This window comes from Pseudonaja textilis, chromosome 2 (genome assembly GCF_049901715.1).
Source record: "Pseudonaja textilis isolate UNSWEBS1 chromosome 2, rPseTex1.2, whole genome shotgun sequence".
NCBI lineage: Eukaryota > Metazoa > Chordata > Lepidosauria > Squamata > Elapidae > Pseudonaja > Pseudonaja textilis.
Window position 1 is genome coordinate 66,877,159 of NC_141991.1, and position 20,478 is coordinate 66,897,636.

Sequence of the window (20,478 nt, forward strand, 5' to 3'; positions counted from 1 at the left end):
TAGTTTTGGCTGCCATCTTGACTCCCCATGCACACTCTTCGTACTGTTACTTCATCATAGAAAAGACTGGGGAAGAGAAAATATCCCTTTTTATGACCCAGTTGAGGATGCTGTCCATGTTCTAGTAAAGAAAGGTAGAAGGGGTGGGGTGGGGCGGGTCAGGTGCTTCCCACAGGAAACCTTTCAAGTTTGCAGGGTCCTTAAATTTCTTTCTGTCAGAATTCCATTTTTTGCTTTGCTTTTTTGTTCCTGTTACACTTTGCTATGAAGGAGGAAATATCCCAGGTAGAGATGTGCACATTTCACAAAAGGCTTTGAAGGTGGCTTTAAAACCCGAGCATCCACCATACCACCTTTGTGCCATTCAAGATATTTTCAAGGCTTCACTCAAGCTTCCCCTCCCTGAAAAAGAAAAAAAGAAAAGAAAAGCTGCTGTTGCTACCTTAAGAGGCAAAGTCAGTGATTAATGTGACTCTTAATTAATTGTGGCAATTATTCGATTCATTCAAGCAGCAGCAGCAGCTTTTTTTAGACTAGCACAGAATTTACCTTTGAAGTACACACAGCTCTAAACTCAATTCCATCTCTGGTGCGTCTCCCTCTCAGAAAAACAGCCTCCCTCTGTAGCCTCTTCAGACAGGCAAACCTTTGGCCCCAGGCTTCTTCTAGCTCCGTGGTCAATCTTCTCCCAGTGCATCGCTGGGTCAATTCACTATGTGTTGTGCTGACGGTGTCCAGAATCTCTTCTGGTTGGATCGCAGAGACAGTTGACACAGGGCAATGTACAAACTTCTTTATTTTATTATTTTTCTTCAAAGACTAGGTAGAGCAGAATGGTCACCATAGGGTGGATGGATGGAGCCCTTCAAGTCTTCCCTGCCCCATTTGCCTGCATCTTTCACCCCACACAGATCGGGAAAGGAGCGTAACCAGCTCCCTGCCAGCGCCCAGGTTAAACAAAACAGGTTAAAGTCAGAAATCATGTAACCCTTTGGCTCTGATTCAGCTACACAGTTTACTTGTCAGCCTCCTCCCCCACATGGCAGCAATAACCTGAAAGGCCTGCAGGGAGCTGTGTTTGCACTGGATTGCCCATATAACCCATTTGTCGCATCACTGTGATAGATGCCCTTGGTGGTTGCAGGTGGGACGAGGACTAGCCAATTAGACACAATGATTCTAGAAAGCAGATGGCACAAGCAAGGCAGAATGGTTCATACAACCCCTTGGCTTAGTGCGTGAACTTCCTCAACACAGATTAGTGAGAGGAAAGTAGAGAAGAGCAATTCCATGCATATGACAAGTAACTCTTGGGCACCAGCCAAGGAGGGGACAGGATGCATTGGAAGGCTGGAGTCAATTACTCTGACAATAGTGAATTCCTAAGCGATGTCCTATTCTAGAAGCCATTTGAAAAATAATAGCCCATATTTTAACTGATTCTTGGAAAACAGATGATATTTCTCCTGGTTTCATGGCAAGACATGCTTGTTCCCCAAGACCTGTACAGCACATAGACAGACAGACCCACTGATTTGTCTTGTGTTCTCACACATGCGCTTGGAGGAAATGCAAGAAACACTCAACACGCCTTCTTGCTATGTATATATGCTATTCTCTCTCATTCACCTTTCGCCCATGAATGCTTACAAATGGTCATTCTCTGACATATAAACATTCATTCATAGCAATGACAAGCAAATGCATCAGGGTGTGTGATACATGTGTACCTCCCATTGTAGGCAAACCTGTGCACATTCTTTGGCCATCAAAAGTGGTGGAATCATAAGGAATGTAATCCTCAGCCTCAGTCAAATTGGTCAATCTGAGCAAAGCAGATCCATGACACAGGACATGCCGCTTTTGGATATATGCATGACATATTGTTTGTATGTCCAAAAGGGACTTAAACACAATAAGATGACACTACCATTATCATTTTGGCAAAAGGAGCTGGAATCTACAGATACCTATCAGTCTGGGGACCTAGAAGGATATCTTAACCTTTATATGTAAGATAAGGTGGAATTCTCCAAATATGGTGAGATTCAATTTGAAAACTCAGGGAAACAAATCCCAACACAATTGCAGGACATCAAGTTGGGAAAAGCTGGTTGAGGGAGATGGATCAAAAGCCATCACTAAACTTGTTTTGCCTTTTATCTCGTTCTTTTCTTTCCATTCTTCCTCTTATTCACTCACTCACATCACACGCATACATAAAACATATATAATCTCTGCAGTTCATGTAGATTTCAAGTTGGAAGCTGATCTAGCTCCATTAAGTAAGATTTGAAGCAAACTATTAGGGTTTTCTCCTGGCTACCTCAATGACTGGAAACTGTGTCCTGCAGCTCCTCCCAGTGACATGATAATAATATCAGAGGTCTGAGGTCAAAGATCACAGGGAACCAAAATGGTTCTTCCCCAGCAGGGAAGAGGAAGCTGTAATGAGGAGGAGCTGCAGAACAAACACGTCTCTCCTGTCGTTTGAGGTTTCTGCTCCTATCCTGGTAGCAGAGGAAGAGGCTTAGATTTCTGATTTGTATATTTTTTGTTTGAGATGGGGCGAGGATGGCCTACTGACATTCACACATGATGAAGTTAGGTTTAATTTTGTCTCACTTCTGTGGGCCTTGCTATTTCATGTCCTTCCAGTATTCTAAGACATGGGGGTGGGGGTTGCCTCTTTGTTCTTGCTCAGAATGGGGTTCTCAGATTGGTGGGATCCAGAGACTTACTGGTACTTACTTCTCTCTGCCTAGATACCAAACAATGGGTATAGTGGTGATTTTGTCAACTGAGAGCAACAGCGTCACCACAGTGTGAGTGTGGGAAGCTGGCTTCAGCAACAGCCCTTTGCCCCAAGTGAAAAGTGGATTTATTGCAATTTTCAGCATTCATCCAGGAGGATTATGTAGAGAATAAACAGCTTGTGTTCCCCTGACAAAGTCCTGCCATTTTAGCACGGAGTTGACTTGCCCTGCAACTGGCATGAAACTTTGAGGGACTCTCACAATCACACTCTTTTGTCCTTTGGGATGACTGCAGACAAGCTCACGTTACATGGACAAAACAGGTGCTAATGGGCTGTCCCCTTACCACCTCCAACCCGGTCCCCTTTTCATTTTGCCTGAGGACCTTTTCTTTCCAGCTCCATGGGGCTGTACGATGACCATCTAATGAGTGACTAGCAAAGACAATTAGACAGATAACAAGTGTTGGGGTGATTTACCCTGTTACAGAGACACCTATGCAAAACATGTTGGGCGGCCAGAGACACAGACAAGCAGGCAAGGGGGTAAGGGGGTGGTCCCTGACCCCAGGACGCTCCTTTATACAGCATGACAGAGCGCAGCCTGCAGAGTTTTTAGCGTTGATAGTATTGCAGTCTAACTGATATGGCTTTAACTATTAAGGAAGAAAGGAAGGATAGAAAGAAAGAATGGTGGATTTTGGATGCAGGGATATAACTCCCAAACTCAAACTTGACCCCATCCCTAAATAAAAGTAGAAGGGACAGAAATTTACGAAATATTCCAGACCTTCCTTCTTCCCAAATAAACACAAGAATGAAAACTACAAAACTTCCCCATAGAAGGATGGACATTTGATTTTGTTTTCAGCAGTGGCCAAGGACTGTTGGTACTGGGGAGAGGGCACCAGGCCAAATCAGCAGTGAGACTTCCTCCTCGTCTCATAGCCACCCCTTTTTGTGTAATGTGGCTTTGAAGAAACAATGGGGAGAATTGGCCATGGAGTGAATGCAACAATTGTGCAGCGAATGCTACTGGTGTATGCTGGAGTGTGGGTTGAGTGCCCACCACACTCTTAGACCACACTGGGTTGCAGAAATTGAAAAGTCGGAACGTTTTCTCATAGACCATGAAGGACCCATCCTTTGGAATCAGCACGTGTGTCTGGGTATGTGTGCCTGTAGTCTTTCTAGACACTTCAGTGAAAGAGGAAAAGGAAACAATTTCTACCTTGGATGCAAGAACAGTTCCGCTGATATTTGTGCTGGCCACTATGTTTCCATTGGGAAAGAGATTATCAGGGTCCCAGGATCAAGATATGACAGGGATTGGCTTACTGGCTTTAACATAGACCCTTTGGTCTAGTAGACAGCTGAAACTCCCTGGCCAGAGAAAGCTGTGCTGCTTTCTCTATAAGTGTTAGTGCATTCCTACAACCTCCTAAAGAAAGCAAGGATCCTCAGTTGGATGCATGAACGCATCCCATTCCCTCAAGTGTCTTCATTTTGGTCAATTGATCTCTAAACCGATCTCTACATTCATTGCTTTCTTCAGCATGGGAAGGAAAGTGTGATTTCATGCTTTGTTTTTTTACTCTGTAAAAGTCTGCAAGAGAACTTTTTGAATAAAATACTACGACTGGAGGGTGTAAGGGGAAAAAAAAAAATCACCTCTCCCTCAGGGCCCCCTAAGCAGCCCATGTAATATTTTTTTCTACTAGTAACTTACAATTTTTTTTTGCAGTGGGCCTCCATGCTAGGCCTGTGGTAGGAGTTTGATTCTTTTCAGGGATGAGTTCTTCCTCTCCAAGCATATGACAACACTATGATTTGCCAATAGCCCTAAAGTAAGGATTGAGATCAGTGTGTATGTGTGCATGCGTGCGTGTGTGTGCATCTGTATCCAACTGGTCCTTCCCTTGGTCAGAGGTGGAATGTGAGGGGCTACCTTGGCCCCCATGAATTAGGCAGGAACAGCAGAACAGAGATTAAGAGGCCACAATCTCTGTTTGGCAGTCAGCACAGGGCTAAGGAATATGGGGGAAGAAGGCAGGCTCAGAGGATTGTGCGGGGGCCTGGCCTCCCTCTGGTGCCCCCTCCTCCAAAACCCCATTAGGTTGCGCAATTGAATTTGGTCCCCATTCCCATTTGTGTTTGCTTTGCTTCGACTTTCTAGTCAGCTGGCCCTTTGGCACCACAGAACTCCACTCCAGGGAAAGCCCAGGTGAGGGGAAGGAGATAAAGCTCCTGGCAGTGCCCACCCTGTGGCTCCAAGGAACCCAGCAGACGAGAGTGATGATGGCAAGGGGGCAGAGGAGGGAGTATGTCCCGTGCCCGATGTGCTTCTCTTGGGGACCGAGAAGAAGGCCTGGGAAAGGCCTGTGGCACAAAGACATGTGTGAAGTCTCCCCTTGAAACAAAAACTGGAAAGGAAAATGCCCCATGAAACCCCAGAAGAAAGTCCCTTCACCACCCCAAAGCCTGAACCGAGTGTTGAATCGGCAACACCAGGAAACTCTGGGTAGGATTTGGGCTGGTATGGCGGCTACTTCTTGAACATGTCCTGCAATGGACCTGGCAGATACTTGAGCACTGTATCCAGAATGCTCTCCTCATCCTCATCTTCCTCGTCTCCACAGCCAGCTGGGATGGCTTTCTTGGGTCGTGTCAGGCTCCCCTCACAGGGCTGTTCCAGGGCTGCCTTCTCCTCTGCCTCTTTCTCCTCTTTCTTCTTCAGGCCATACTATGTAGGGGAGATACACAAGACTTGTGTCAGAGAAATGCAGGAGAAGGTAGATCTTGACTGCAACACCAATGGGCCTTGGGTCATAGGTGTCTTAAATTGAGATTGCACTGACTTAATCCCTGAGGCTTTTGAAGATTAACCAGCTGCTCCAGTAAATGACATAGTAATACAGTCTGTTCTTAGGGTTACCATCTGGAACATGAACACTGTATAGGAAAGACCTTTAAATTTTACCGATAATTGTGAGACAAAAATTGCACCTTCTATTGCCTTTATGTATTTCCCTTACTGTCTAAGCTAAGACAGAATCTAGATGGGTCACCAAGTACTGGAACAACACATGGACCCTGAATGAGTCAGAGGTAAGTAACACTAACCCTTACCTTTCACATTAATGGAAAATCTGGAAAAGTATTTTATGCTTTTACATTCATTTAGAAAGTAACTTCCTTGTCCACAGTTAAGGATAACTTACAATAACCATAGCTAGCATGCCACATGACTATGCTGGATGTAGGCAACAAGAGTTGTAGTTTGACATGACTTTAAGGCCCCATGTTGGAAGGTGGATTAAATAGTGTAAGTTCTACACTGGATATCTGGCTAAAGTATTTGAGGGTGCTATGTGCTTAAATAACATTTCCCTTTCCTCTCATGACACAGTGAAGAAGGCTAGGAACATACCGAACCTAAACAAGTGCAAAACATAATGTGTTCCTTTGCATAACCTGCAGCCTTCTCATCTGCCCCAGGTAAAAATACACCACGGGCTGGTCCCTGGCAGCCACGAATGCCCTATCTACTTCTGGAGAAATATCTTGAGAATTGCAGATAAGGACACATTGCCTTAATATTGCCATTTTTAGGATGGATAACCAAGACAGGCCTACAGCACCCCTATTAATAATCTGAGAATGACTGGAACCACAACGGGGGCTGTGATTGGCAGAGGGAATGACTCTGGAGAGATAGCCTACCCTGTGGTCTAGTAAAAAATGGGTTTCGTGGAATTGATACTAATTTTGCATGCAATTATCTTTATAGATGTAAACCTCAACTTACAACAGTTCATTTAGAGACCGTTCAAAGTTGTATATATATATATATGTATGTATGTATGTATGTATGTATGTATGTATGTATGTATGTATATATATGAGACAGTACTCTCATGTTCAGTACTCTTCAGTAACAATAAGAAAAACAGAAGAACTTTCCTGGAGGATGTGCCTCTAAGAAGCTTACTAACAAAAAATGCAGACAATTTCCCCAATTAGTTTTTCTTCATTCAACATTTGGTATGCTACCATATCAATATGGAGGTTCTGTGGTCTTTTCTTCCAGTGAAACTTACTCGGATTGAGCGTTCCTCCATTCTTACTCCTTCCAATTCAGTTGATGCTTTGCATTTTTATGTGTACAATATTTCTAGTCTACCTCTTCTTGATGCACCTGTTACACATCATGTTTTCAACTCACATTTCCATAATTACTTCCTACAGCTGGGATAATTTCTCTTTAATTTTTTCTGGTATCAGCTTTGACATCCAACCCTTGTTTTCCAAGCTGTATTTGCTCTGGAAGAGTTCAGTAGGAGTACTTCAAACTCCACAGCATTCAAACAATGCAGAAGACTGATGGAGTAATCGTATCAGTGCTGGTTCTCTCTTGGTGCTACAGAATGAGAAACTGGCCTAAAAGATATTATTAGCGAAATGAATGAATTGGCAACACTTGTGATGAGCCTGTCTTCACTGAGCTCACTGTCTGTAAAGAAGGGCCAGGCATTAATACTTTTAAAAGTGTGTTATAAAAAAGGGCAGATACACTGAAAGCTGAGCAAAGAGCACTGGCTCAAATACTCCCATCTCTGCATAATTATTTAAGAGGACAACAGAACCTGCTCATGCTAAGCTATTGCTGCCTTAATTTTAAGGTTTTAAAAAAGGCAGATGACAGAGACTGAAATTTAGTTACTTTCGGTGCCCTGTATTCTCCTCTTAGAAGACAAATGAGCCCAGAGGAAAGGAGTGATAGAAAATAGCAAAGGAGAATAGCAATAGCACTTAGACTTATGTACCACTTCACAATGTTTTACACCCCTCTCTAAGTGGTTTACAAAGTCAGCATATTGCCTCCAACAATTTGGGTCCTCATTTTACCGACCTTGAAAAAATAGAAAGCTGAGTCAGCCTTGAGCCTGGTGAGATTTAAACTGCCAAATTGCAGGCAGCCAGCAGTCAGCAGAAGTAGCCTGCAGTACTGCATTCTAACCACTGCGCCACCATGCCAAAGAACATTCTATCAGCATCCAGATTCAGTGCAGGATATGATGGCTAACGCCTGGTCCAAAGCCAATTCATTTATTTATTAAATTTACATGCCCCTTAAGACCATACTCCAAATCTTTATGAACGATTCTCCCCTTGCTGCAGTGCAAATAGAGAAATGGGAATCAGAGAAAAATCATTCATGAGCAAGTATAATCCCAGGGGAGAGCCAGCCTGGAAGTTAGGGTGGATCATATCACTCTGCTGAACAGACTATCACTTCTCCAGGGGCGCACTCCTAAGTCTGCCTTCTGGAGATGAAAAAAGGAAAACTCAAAGAAAAGGAAAAAAATGTAAAAAGGAACAGTAGATGGGCACTGAACCAATGAGTTTAGTATGCAGCTGAATGAATTACTGTTGCTAATAGCAGAAAGCAGCCTTTCTTTTAATATCACGAAGCTGAATACTGGCCAGCGTTAGTACATTTAAGGATTATCAGCAACAATAAAGAAAGTTCACATCAAAGGAGCTCTAAGATGGTAATCTTATGGCCTGGCAGAGATCACTTCACCTCTAGTTGCCGGACTCTAAACAGAAGCTCTTTAAATAATTATAGCTGGCCCTGGAATAAGAGCTACAGAGAAGAGGCTGTTCTTTGTAGAAAGAAAAAGAAGGAATAATGTTTAGGAGGTGAATGAGCATGTTGTGTGCAGGTGGGTTTCTCTTTCATTCATCTGGAACGACTGCAGCGAGGAACAAGCAATGCTGGGACGTTCCAGTAGGATACAAATAGATTCAAGGGCTCATGGCAAGAGTCCTTGTTGCTTTCCCCCAGTGAAGAGGGACAAAACTGTGAGGCTTTGTTCTCAATAGACAGGGTCATCCTGCTGGCATAATGCTGTCAGTCAAGGGGGAAAACAGGATTCGATCCCTTACCAGAGAGCAGATGACTTAATGGCTGTGGACTGCTTCCCTTCCCATTCTCTGGATACCACCCTGTTCCTGGGCAGGAATCATTTCCAGGTGTCAGAAGCCCTTTCAAGAAGCTGATACCTGAGGGTATCTTTCAGGAATTCAGTTGTTCCATGTATTTCCCAAAGCACAGGGCAGTGAATGGGCGTAGCTGGCTGCACTCAGTGGACATCTAGTTGAGAATGGAAATGCTGGACTAAAATGGGCCTTGGTCTGATCCAGCAGGGCTACTTTTATATTCTTACCTTCAGGTGCTGGCTGCCCAGGTGCCATCTTTGCCCAATCTTCATTGCTCCCCTTTGGGGAAGCCACATTTCAAGTGCAATAGAGACCTGAAGTTGCAGCCCTTCAGTGGGAAGGCAGATTGGGGGCAGGGTTTCAGGGAGAGAGCAGGGGGGTTCAAGGAAGGAGAGGGACCTTGTTTGGGTCTCTAAGGGCTAGATGGAGAAATTGGGAAGGGTTTTATCCCATGGACTGGAAGATCTCCATTCCCGCTGTAGATAATTGTCCAAGATGCTGGATCTGTAAGGGATATTATCTATTGAGTTTTGCAATATTTCCATCTCCTGTAATTGCTCTAGCCCGTGCTAGACAGGAACCCTATGCCATGGAAAGGCTATATTAGATATGACATAGTTATAGGACAAAATTTCTGTATCTCTTTTCCCCCTTTATTAAAAAGTTGATGCATGAAGGAGTTGGAGTGGCCATCCAAATGTCAAGCCTTGGGGGTAGAATTACTGTACCTTAAACTACAACCCCCAGCAGCTGATGCATGGCCGATAATAAAGAATGGCAGCCTCTGTAACAAGGCATGTAAGAAGTCAAAATGAGGACACTGATTGTGAAATCATCATGAAAATGGCATGTTTATGTAATGACATCGAGATGTATGAGGCAAGTATATTCCCCCCAATTCTTGCTCCTTGATGGATGCCCAATAGGAGAGATGCTCAGAATTATAGTTTAGCAACAACCATTTAAAAGATGCAAATTTTTCTGGGTAATCAATGCATTTCTCAAATAATTAAGGTTAGATTGAGCGGCTTCTCAAAACTGTGTTTTTGTACTTTTAAAAAAACGAAGCCATGTCTTGGCCATCGTGATCAAGTTCTCCCATTTCCTAAAGCTCAGTCTCCCTACTGTCTATCCTTTTCTTGCCATTTCTTCCAAACCACACCCTCAAAATCTTAGTGACAGAGAGATTAATTGAAAAAATGGCAGGAAGGTGACCCACCTTATCACGGATTTGCTGCCGAACCTTTTCCCGTTCAGCCTCCATGCGGGCATGCTTTGCCTTGCGCTCTTCCTCTTGCTGGCGTAAGGCTTCTTGTCGTTCCTCTTCCTTCTTCTGGGCATCAGGGTCTTTTTCCTCTTCTCCTCCCAACATTTTACCCATGTCCTTCGTGGCCCCTGCACATGGCATGGTTGAAAACATAGTAAGAGGGATTTCTGTGGGAAATCCTGTGTCTTTTCAGTATTTCCCAGAAGGCTGGTGTTATCCACTTCTACTATTAAGGAGAAAAATAAGGAGATGGTGGATTGACTGGTGAAGTTTCTTCAGTCAGGCAAAATGGCTGTCAGTTTCTCCATTAGCCTTATAAAAAAACCTCCTGAAACCTGCTAGATATTATTATAATGTCTACCAGGACCAGTGATTTACATTTTCTTTTCTAGATGGAAATGTAGATGAGTGTTTTAGGCCTGAAAGGGGGTGGCTTTGAGCCAGTTACTCTCTCTCAGCTGAACACACCTCACAAGAATTGTTGTTGTATTAGATATGCTCACTGCCTTCAGTTATTTATAACAACGGTAAAGGCAGGATAAAAGCAAGCAAACAAATAAGTATCTCTCCAAGGCAGAATCTCAGAACCAATAATCTTCTTTCTGGTTGTGAGAAGTCAGTATTTTCACTGAGACAATTAGCAAATTTCCATGGCGGATCTCTAGGGGGAGCTCAGATATCATTAGACATCTGACGAAGAGCACTGTATTTTTAAAAAGGGCTCCTCTCTCTTCTCTCATATTTGTCTTGGTTTTCCCATTACGACAACATTGTCTAAGCTTGAATACAATATTATATAAGCAATACCTTTGTACTTAGGAATGAATACCCATGATTGTGCTATTGTGGGCAAATGCCTGGCCAGTTCTATCTTCATAAAGAAAAGAAAAGAAAAAGAGAAAACTTCTATATTAGCAATAAGTAAAGTCCAAGAACTACTCAGACAGCATAGTTAAGGAATTGGGCTGGGACTCAGAAATCCAGATTCAAATCCTATTTGATTTTGGAGCACATGCAATAAAATTGAGTCAGTCCTTGAAAGCCACTACTTTACAGACTTTTTATGGTGAAGATACAATGAAAGAGTATCTCCCTTGATCTCTCAGGAGCTCAAAAGCAGAGATGGATAACTTGTGGCCAAGTCCTCTTTTTTTTAAAATAGGCCTTGAAACTCTCTCCAGTCACATCTATGGGCATTCACATTATGTAGGAGATATCAACGGAGAACTTACCAGGATAATTATTTTAGGTTTCTCTGATGTAAATTGTATGTTTCAGCCAGAGGTGGTATTCAGCAGGTTCTGACCAGTTCTGGAGAACTGGTAGCAGAAATTTTGAGTAGTTTGGAGAAGTGGCAAATACCACCTCTGACTGGGGATTTTACAGTATCCTTCCCCTGTCATGCCCTCAAGCCATGCCCACAGAACCGGTAGTAAAAAAAATTGAATCCCACTACTGGTTTCAGGCATGAGAATGAGTTACTTTTACTTCCAGCTGTGCAAGGGATTTACAAATTTGATAAGCACTATGAGTATGGGAGGTCCTGCCTTATTTAAAAAACAGAATTCCAGATATTCACTATAAAAGTCTGAGCTTTGTAAGATAGGTTGTAGAAGTGTGTCATTGCTTGAAAAAAGCTTTCTGAAGAGCTTGGAAAAACAACTGTTGATGCCCATCAGACTGACAAAGTTTACAAAACTATTCCCAAAGTGTTTATCCTCACTGTCAGTCAATTCATCATTATTGTTACCATCCCTAGGAGTGGATGACCAACCAAGATCATAACAAGAGCATGGCGTATAATATTTCAGGACATCTAAAAAAACGCCAGGTGAATGAAAGGCCTCTTTTGCATTGACAAATGTCAGTGTTTGTGATGTCGCTATCAGGAGAGCACAGAGCAATAAAGATGTGCTGCAAGGCAGGCAGGTTGAAGAAAGCCACTGTTCTTCAAAAAGAACATTCTTTCCTATCTACAGTTTGTGAAAGACCATGTGGATAAGCCAGAAGACAATTGGAAGAATGTTCTGTGGTGGCAGCATCATGATTTGGGCCTAGAGACCCAAATTTGCTGTCTCTGGACCAGGGCTTGCCATCATTGATGGGACTATAAATTCTGAATTGTACCACCAAATTTTACAGGAAAATGTCAAGATATCCGTCCTTGAACTGAAGCTCAAAAAAGTGGGCAATGCAGCAAGACAACAACCCAAAACCCACCAGTTGTACTGCCAAAGGTTGGTAAAAGAAGAAGAAAGGAATGGCCAAGTCAAAGTCCTGATCTTAATTCCACAGAAAAGAGGAAGGACCAGAAGTAGACTGTCATGCAAGGAAGCCCATCAACATGCCTGAGTTGAAGCTGTCTGCTTCCACCAGAAATTCAGTCTTAACTTAGAATAGTAAAACTAAGAGAATATTGTGAGGAGGCAAGACTTACCCCCTAAGGCTTGTTTCATCACAAAATCCATTACTGCTGGCCACGTTAGTGAGCTCTAGGAAGTTGTAGAATTCTCATCCAGTGCTGCTGATAGAAAGTTTGGAGTCAAGGGCTACCTGGAAGGGAAATGAAATCAAATGAGCAGGATGAAGTGAAAAAAATTCAGTGACTGTTGAACTAAGCTCTGACCAGTGAGTCATCCATTCCTTCAGAAGCCCAAATCCAATGCAAGGAACTTAATATAATGACTAGCAATGCAAGAATAACTGAGATGTTATGAGGCACAAATGTACCAGACTTCAGGTGTGTTTAAACATATTGGGGTGTCATATCCATCCTTTTTACAGAAATGAGCATAGCTTCAATATTTTTTTAAAGTCAAAACGATCATTTAAATTTATGAATGTATGCATCATTCTTTGGACCTGTTGCTTTTCTAGTACCAAGGATAATGTTCAGATAATGAACACGACAGGACTGCAAAACTGCAAATTGTGAACGAGGATAAAACTTCAACCATGAAACTACAATGAGTTACACACTCTTTAAAACTCTGCCTCTTGAATCTTTTTTAGAGAGAAAGATGTCTCCTGCAATATATTTTTAAGAATAAATGCAGCAAATAAGCAATGCACATCCACATGTCTGAGTTAATAAAAATTCATTAAAATTGCCTCTAAGTGCTGTTCAGCTAAACTTGAATTTAAAATGTCCCATCTTTTAAAATTTGATAACTGTCCATTAAGAACAGAGGCAGCTTATCCATTACAAAATTGCACTCTGTAGATCATGCTGACACTTCACAAGCATCATGTAGGAGCTATCATGGCTCAAACAAAGTTAGCATTTGCTGACAAAAATTCATGCCATCAATAATTGTTACTATTTCAGCCGCATAGATGAAAATTGAAACTAATAATTGTTTTTTCTGCAACAAGCAAATATAGCCAACTTTCTAGAATGCATTTATTTTATCAACTGATGTTTTAATATTAAATTGATAAAACTGACAAAAAATGATAAAACTGATAAAATTTATTTTTAATGATTTTGATAAAAAATACTGCAAACCTTCATGTTTTGTAGATTGACTTTTACCTATGTCTCTAGTTTTGACTGGCCCATATCTAGTGTTGGCTGGGAATGTGGTTGCTAGAATATTAGATCTGTGGGTGTGATGAAGGAGATTCAATCTTGAAAACATTTGATACCCTGCAATTCATACGTAGACTTTATAAAGAATTTATGAGTGCCATTGTATTTTCTTAATAGGCATTTTCTACGTCTTGATACAAAATTATCCCTGATTATTTGTTTATTCCAATTTTCATCAGCCTCTGCCCACTTCCCAGAGTCTGAAAATTAAAGCAGTCTCAACTACAAAGAACAGGTTTATACCGCTCCATTTAAACACCATAAATACCTTTTCTACTGATTACTTTCTTCAGGAAATGCCTTGCTAAGAGCCAAGGGAGCATTTAATAGGTATCTTCTCCAGAGAATGAGATACATGCTGCAGTGTATGTGTATTCCGAATGAAATCCTACGCAATTTATTAGAAATCAGTCCTAAGTAAGTTCATGTTAGTCTGAATTATGAAAGAAGGCTTTACTCCCCAGAGGGCTTAAAACATAATTCTGGATATAAAACTGGAAAGTTGATAAAGACAAATACACACACATACAAAACTAGTTCTCATTGTTATTGATTATAATTCTAACCTGTCCTTTTTGTCTTTCTTTCCTAAGGCTGATTGCAACAGTGATCTGGGTGGCTGGATCACCTAAACGTGATAAGTTGACTTTAGTAAGTAAATGCAAGTCCTTTTTCCATACTCAGGTTTGTTTGTTTTTTGGCCTTTCTCCAGAGATAGTTTGCCAGGGATCAGCTGATTCTAAGAACAGATCTTTGAGGAACTGGAGCAGCCTGAAAGCAACTGTCCATATGTGATATATCTTAAGAACTAGATGTGAGCCAGGCTCCATCCTACGAATATGGCCATGAGCAAAGCTTAGATGATTTTAAGGGAGAGGGAGCTATATTCACAACCCCCTGCCCCAGTTTTTGTTTCAGAGTCTTTGTGTGCCATTTTCACTCAGGTTTGAATTAGGAGGACAATGAACAGAGTGTTGCCTTACAATCAGAAACTATAGGGGCATAGTTTTGAAGGCTTGATCTTAGATACTTCACAGGTACTTCAGATAATTCTTTACATATTTGTTACACTACAGAAAGAAGCGTATTATAAGGTAATATATTTTGGATTCATTTCTTCCTCTACAATATGACATAGTGGAAAAAGAGGGAGGAAACTCTCCAAGCACCAGGATTGTATTTTATTAGGCAAAATTTATTTTAAATATGGGTTTTATGCAAAATGATCCTTAATCTTTCATCAATCTTATTTTGTTTCAGAGTAGTTCCTGACACTGAATTTGCTTTTAGATTTGGAACAGACTAGGGATTACGCCCAACTTAATTAGTTAGCAAACTGGGAATGAATCCCACTGACCTTAGTGGAACTTCTGAGCAGAAAGGGTTGTAAAATGGGGTTAAACAACTTTGTTTTTATATGCTGCCCGTATGATTCAGTATTTGGTTCATGCAGTACTGTAGCGATGTTATTATGTAATGCGCAATCCAGAAGAACACAAAATAGCAATAGCACTTGGACTTACATACTGTTTCACCTTGCTTTACAGCCCTCTCTAAGCGGTTTAGAGAGTCAGCATATTTCCTCCAATAATCTGGGTCCTCATTTTGTCGACCTTGGGAGGATGGAAGGCTGACTCAACCTTGAGTCAGTGAGACTCAAACTGCTGAACTGCTGGCAGTAGGCAGTCAGCAGAATTAGCAAAATAATTACATGGATAACAACAATATGCATGCCATTCAGTTCTTCAAGGTATACTTCAATTGTCATCCCCCCCATCCCCTCCAAAATATGTTTGAAGGAACTAAAAGTAAAAAGGAGACAAAAGAAAAATTGGATTTTATCAGCCTCCTTTGCCATATAACTATACTGTTCACCAGTGCTCTCTTTATCATTTGGAATGTTTATGTCACTCCAAGATTTACAAACTTCCATTTGTAAAAATGTGGCCTGATTATTTCTGGGGGGACGACATCCAACACCACCTGATGTAGAGAGCTTAATCTGACTCATTTGCTCTATCTTGAAACGTGGGTAGCTATTTATCTCTAGGAAGCGGTTGCCGACATCTCACTTAGGCCTGTAATTGCTGTGGTGAGCTGAGGTGTGGAACCCATCTCTCTCTATGCTAGTTTCTAAAATGGAAAATATGAACTGATTTCTTTACATCACCTTGGGAGTGATGCCTGTGCGAGTATGCATTCCCCCCGCCCGCTATTGACTTTCAGGAGGCCTCCCCACAAAATTGATCCTGTCCTGTTTACCATAGATTAAGCTACTGCTGCTTCTTAGTAATTAGGATCATTTTGGAAGGCAGAGAACATTGCAGCAGTGCAGGTCACAGGAGATAATGGATTGTTAGCAGTGTGGTGTATTCGGTGTTACACTTAACATCAATGCTCTATTCTCTACAGTGCTTTTAAGCCCCACCACAAAAGCAGTATTTGTAGTTCCGGGCTATCTCTGATGCAGTGCTTTGGTACAGAGTCAGTCCAAAGAAGAGGAACCTCATCGGAGCCAGTTGCAGTAATATTCAGCAGAAAAGTGTCCCATGTGTTCTGTTGATTTGAAAGAGATGTAGGATTATTAAGCTATGGTCTGCAAGGATTGTATTCTGGAGGGACAGCCTCATTAACAGCAATGGACTTCCTTCCGATCAGGGGTTCCCAACCTTTTCTATACCCTGCGCCCCTAGAACGCTTCTGATATATTCTTGCACCCCTTACAAAAAATAAATAATTATACGCATATATGCTATAATTTTGAAACTTCTGAACCCAGGTTTTCGCACCCCCTGGAATATCGTCTTGCACCCCCTAGGGAGTGCGAGCACCTCAGGTTGGGAACCCCCGCTGTAGATTAAGCACCGACAACTGCAACTTAATTTTTTTTAGAATCATGTATAGGGAAGGAATCATTTTCATAGGAGAATGGAATTCCAATAGGGTGTAGGAGATGATCTGGAATAGTTTTTTTCCCCCACTATGTATGTGTGTATACTATCAGTGGGATAGTCTATATTGTAATAAATGAGGCTTGGAAAATGAGGTCCGTAAAATAATTCCCATTGAGTAATAGGCAAGACAAATCCTAGCAATAATAATAAACCAGGGAATAATAATGGTTGGAGACAGAAAGGGCTGTGAGCTCATTTGTTGCAACTGCCCACAAATGGCAAATAAAACAGGCTAATATATTCTGAGCCTACAGACTATCTGGCTGAATGCAACTTTCTTTTCACCTATCAGAAACATTTGTATTTTGTGTTTTTCAGATTGTGGGAGAGAGACAAATTAACTATAAACTAATCAATAATGCACTACAAAAATGAAAAACAAGGCATGGAAGGTGATCCTTTTTTATTGGTCTGATTTCAGTGTGATCAAAATGTGAGATTTTGAGTCACAGCAATCTTTTCTGAAGACTCGAATATTCAAAATTCTCATTTGAGAACTGCAGAATACTTCGGCTTAGTTCAGAGAAACGTGATCAGCTAGTTGACATATTTGATTAGAATCCTTCTTGCTTTGATACAGAAAGAAGACTGGACTTCTTTATATGGATAATCCTTGAGCTACAACCACAATTGAGTTTCCTAAGTGAAATATTTGTTAAGTGAGTTTCTCCCACTTTATAACTTCGCTTGCCACCATTGTTAAATGAATCATTGCATTTGTTAAGTTACTAACATGGTTGTTAAGTGAAACATACTTCCCCATTGATTTTTGCTTGTCAGAAGGTCACAAAAGGTGATCACCTGACCCTGGGACACTGCAACCGTCATAAATATGAACCAGTTGCCAAGCATCTGAATTTTGATCGTGTGACCACGGGAGCACTGCAATGATTGTAAGTGTGAAAAATGTCGTTAAGTCACTTTTTTCAGTGCTGTTGTAACTTTGAATGGTCACTAAATAAACTAGGACTATTTGTATACAAAAAAATAAAAAAAGAAGGGATGGGGTAAGCATGATATAGAAACAACATTGCAGCACAGAAATATAAAGAAACTAGCCTATAAAAGTAGTCCTTGACTTACAGCTGTTCATTCAGTGACTGTTAGAAGTTGCAAGGGAACTGAAAAGAGTTACTTTTGAGTGGTCCTCACACTTATGACTGTTGCAGCATCCCCATGGTCACATGATCAAAATTCAGATGCTAAGCAATGGCATATATTTATGATGGTTGCAGCGTTCCAGGATGACTGGATTGTCATTTGTAACCTGCCCAGCTGGCTTCCAACAATAGGGAAGATGGATTAGTTCAGCAACTGTGTGATCAACTTAACAGCAGTGGCAAAAAAAAAGGTCATAAAATTGGGTGCAACTCAATTTTAACAACTATCTTACATAGAAATTGTGGTCTCAATTCAGGGAGTACCTTGTAAGGCAATTCCTATTTTCTAATATCGTTAGGTTAAAAAGAAACTTTATAAAGGCTTACAAAATTATAATAACAGTCAATAAACAGTGTGGCTTTTTAAATAATTCATTAATATAATAACTAATGTATCCCATGAACTTTACAGGATCAAGTTCTTTATCAATCCAATTATCTTAGATATTACAATTTTAGTTCCAACATATTTTGTCACTATTTTTCTCAGAAATACACCCTTTTGTACAGGAAGGTGGGGTTACGCAAAAATTTGGCAAACCTAAACTAAACTTAACTTTGAGCCAAAATTTCCTAAGGAGAATTCTCTCTCTCTTTAGAGAGAGTGTACCAATTTGGTATAGTAGTTAAGACATCAGGTGACAAACTGGGAAACCCTGAGTTCTAATCCCACCTTAGGCACAAAGCCAGTCAGGTGACTTTGGGCTAGTCATTTTCTCTCAGCCCTAGGAAGGAGGCCAGGGCAAACCACTTCTGAAAAACCTTGCCAAGAAAACTTCAGGGACTAGTTCAGGGAATCTGAAAATTAGACATGATTGAATGGAAGAAAAATAAAAGAGACCTGACTTTCTCTGTTGATATTTCATCGTGCCAGTAAATAGAATGAGAAGTAGCAGCTACATATTGCATAACAGGACAGAGTGAGGATCCACATATAGTGACTGAACATCACGGTAAGAGAAATAAACCCTGAGATTTTATGGAACATCCTATAAACCGCTCCTGTCCATTCATCCTTGGACACTTGGGTAGAAACAATATTTTAGACACACAAAGCAAAAGAGATCGGGTTTTTTTCCCAACCAGCAAGCCAAGAAGCCCTCTTCCCTCAACAAATCACCTATAGAGCTTCAGCAGCTTGCATCCTGTGTGAGTTGATGACAGTCAAACAAGTCCCTGTGTAGATCTGCCAGGAATGCCAATTGCCTAGCCTCGGGACCAAGCTCTTCTTCACTGGCTGCTACACACACATTCAGAAATTAGTCCTGCTGTTGTGTTCTTTATCTGCATTGCCCTATTAAATACACAAGCATGCTTGCTTCCTCCCCGCCGTCTATGCATGCATGTCTTAATGTGCCTTCAAGACACAAAATCTTAAGATCTCCTACAAAGATGTTTCTAGGAAAAAAACACAAAGAGTGAAATTAGGTTTAACATGTGCAAGGATGGATAGCAGTTATAATTCCAGATGGTGGAAATTTAACCCTTTCCTCTCCCTGAGGTTTGAGGAGCCTGAGGAAAACACCTTAGAACTGAGATTTCCTTTGATTCGGATGTCTGATATTTAAATGGGACGAGACCATCATAACATGGGTGTGCTGCCTGCCTGCCTGGGGATCATGGGAGTTGCACTCTGAGACATCTAGAAGGCATTAAGGAAGAAAAGGCTGTGTTACACTTTGCAACTAATGACGTTCTTGATCCTTTACACATACCCCTTTCATGTTTATAACATGCCCTTGCATTAAATGTTTGCATTTTTATAGTACGTTTTCCCCCTCCTTTTTTAATAGACATATTTCTTTATGGTCTCTCTCCATTTCTTGCACAAGCACACATAATTTTTCATGTTACTCAGACCACTAGAGGCTTTTATAATTATTCTCACTGGCTACACATGCACACTCTCTCTTTCCCAACAATGCAGTTCTCTCTTTCTTCCACCCACATGGTGTCTACCATCAGCCATATGCTCATGCTTTTTTGCACAGAATGGACACATAAAGAGACATATACATCCAATTTCTTTCACACCTAATCTATCAAACACCCCCTCCTCCTCCACCTGCTTTTCTCTCAATTAGGTGAAAAATATGACTCTCCCTTTTCATTTTTCCTGTTGGCACACCTTTCACTGCCTTAAATGTCTTTAGCTTTCTCTAACATGTGATATTTGTATGGACACATATTTATGTTAAAGACGCTTGACTAAATAATGCACAGAGGTGTGGAAGAGGGAACTACAAGAAGGTAAGTTCAATTGAGTAGGCTGAAGTTGGTAAATTTACATTACTATCAAGCAATGGGTGGTAAGAGGAAACCATGAAGAAATGTTATCTATGTTGACTTTCAATCTAAACATACATGAATCATTAAAATGCTATTATGCGTGGGCCTCTGTACTGAACATTCTATCACATATTTCTATGAGGGTCGTTTACTTTGACAGTATATAAAATGTATTTCCTCCTGCACATGACCAGCTCACCTTGAACAAGCAACCAATTTCCCAATTCTTTCACACAGATACTGTGAGCTACCTACTATAGATATATTTTAGCCAAGTAAATCAATCTTCAGAAATCCAGGTAACTCAACAGGGTTCCCTACCCCCTGTAAAAACTATATTCTTATCCTTTCCAATCCCGTCTCAATTCTGTAATGATTGAGAGAGTGAGAAATGCTAGTCACCTTTCTGTATAATGTGTGAATTATGTGCGCGAGAGAGTGAATGAGTGAATGAA

General features: G+C 41.1%; 1 protein-coding gene across 11 annotated transcripts in view; it reads right to left on the bottom strand.

Annotated features, from left to right (window-relative positions):
* Nucleotides 1-778: 778 nt before the first annotated feature.
* CPLX2 (complexin 2) overlaps nucleotides 779-20,478 on the bottom strand; it is a 139,733-nt gene continuing 120,033 nt past the window's right edge. For 8 of the 11 annotated variants that reach the window (XM_087924210.1, XM_087924205.1, XM_087924211.1 and 5 more), the window contains 3 exons: nucleotides 12,466-12,581; nucleotides 9,981-10,156; nucleotides 779-5,498 (listed from right to left, as the gene is read on the bottom strand). In XM_087924210.1, coding sequence (XP_087780336.1) covers nucleotides 5,301-5,498; nucleotides 9,981-10,156; nucleotides 12,466-12,496 — 405 coding nt within the window. In that variant the 5' untranslated portion in view covers nucleotides 12,497-12,581 and the 3' untranslated portion in view covers nucleotides 779-5,300. The remainder of the gene's footprint in view (nucleotides 5,499-9,980; nucleotides 10,157-12,465; nucleotides 12,582-20,478) is intronic. The other 3 variants (XM_087924203.1, XM_087924204.1, XM_087924213.1) reach the window with 1 other exon arrangement.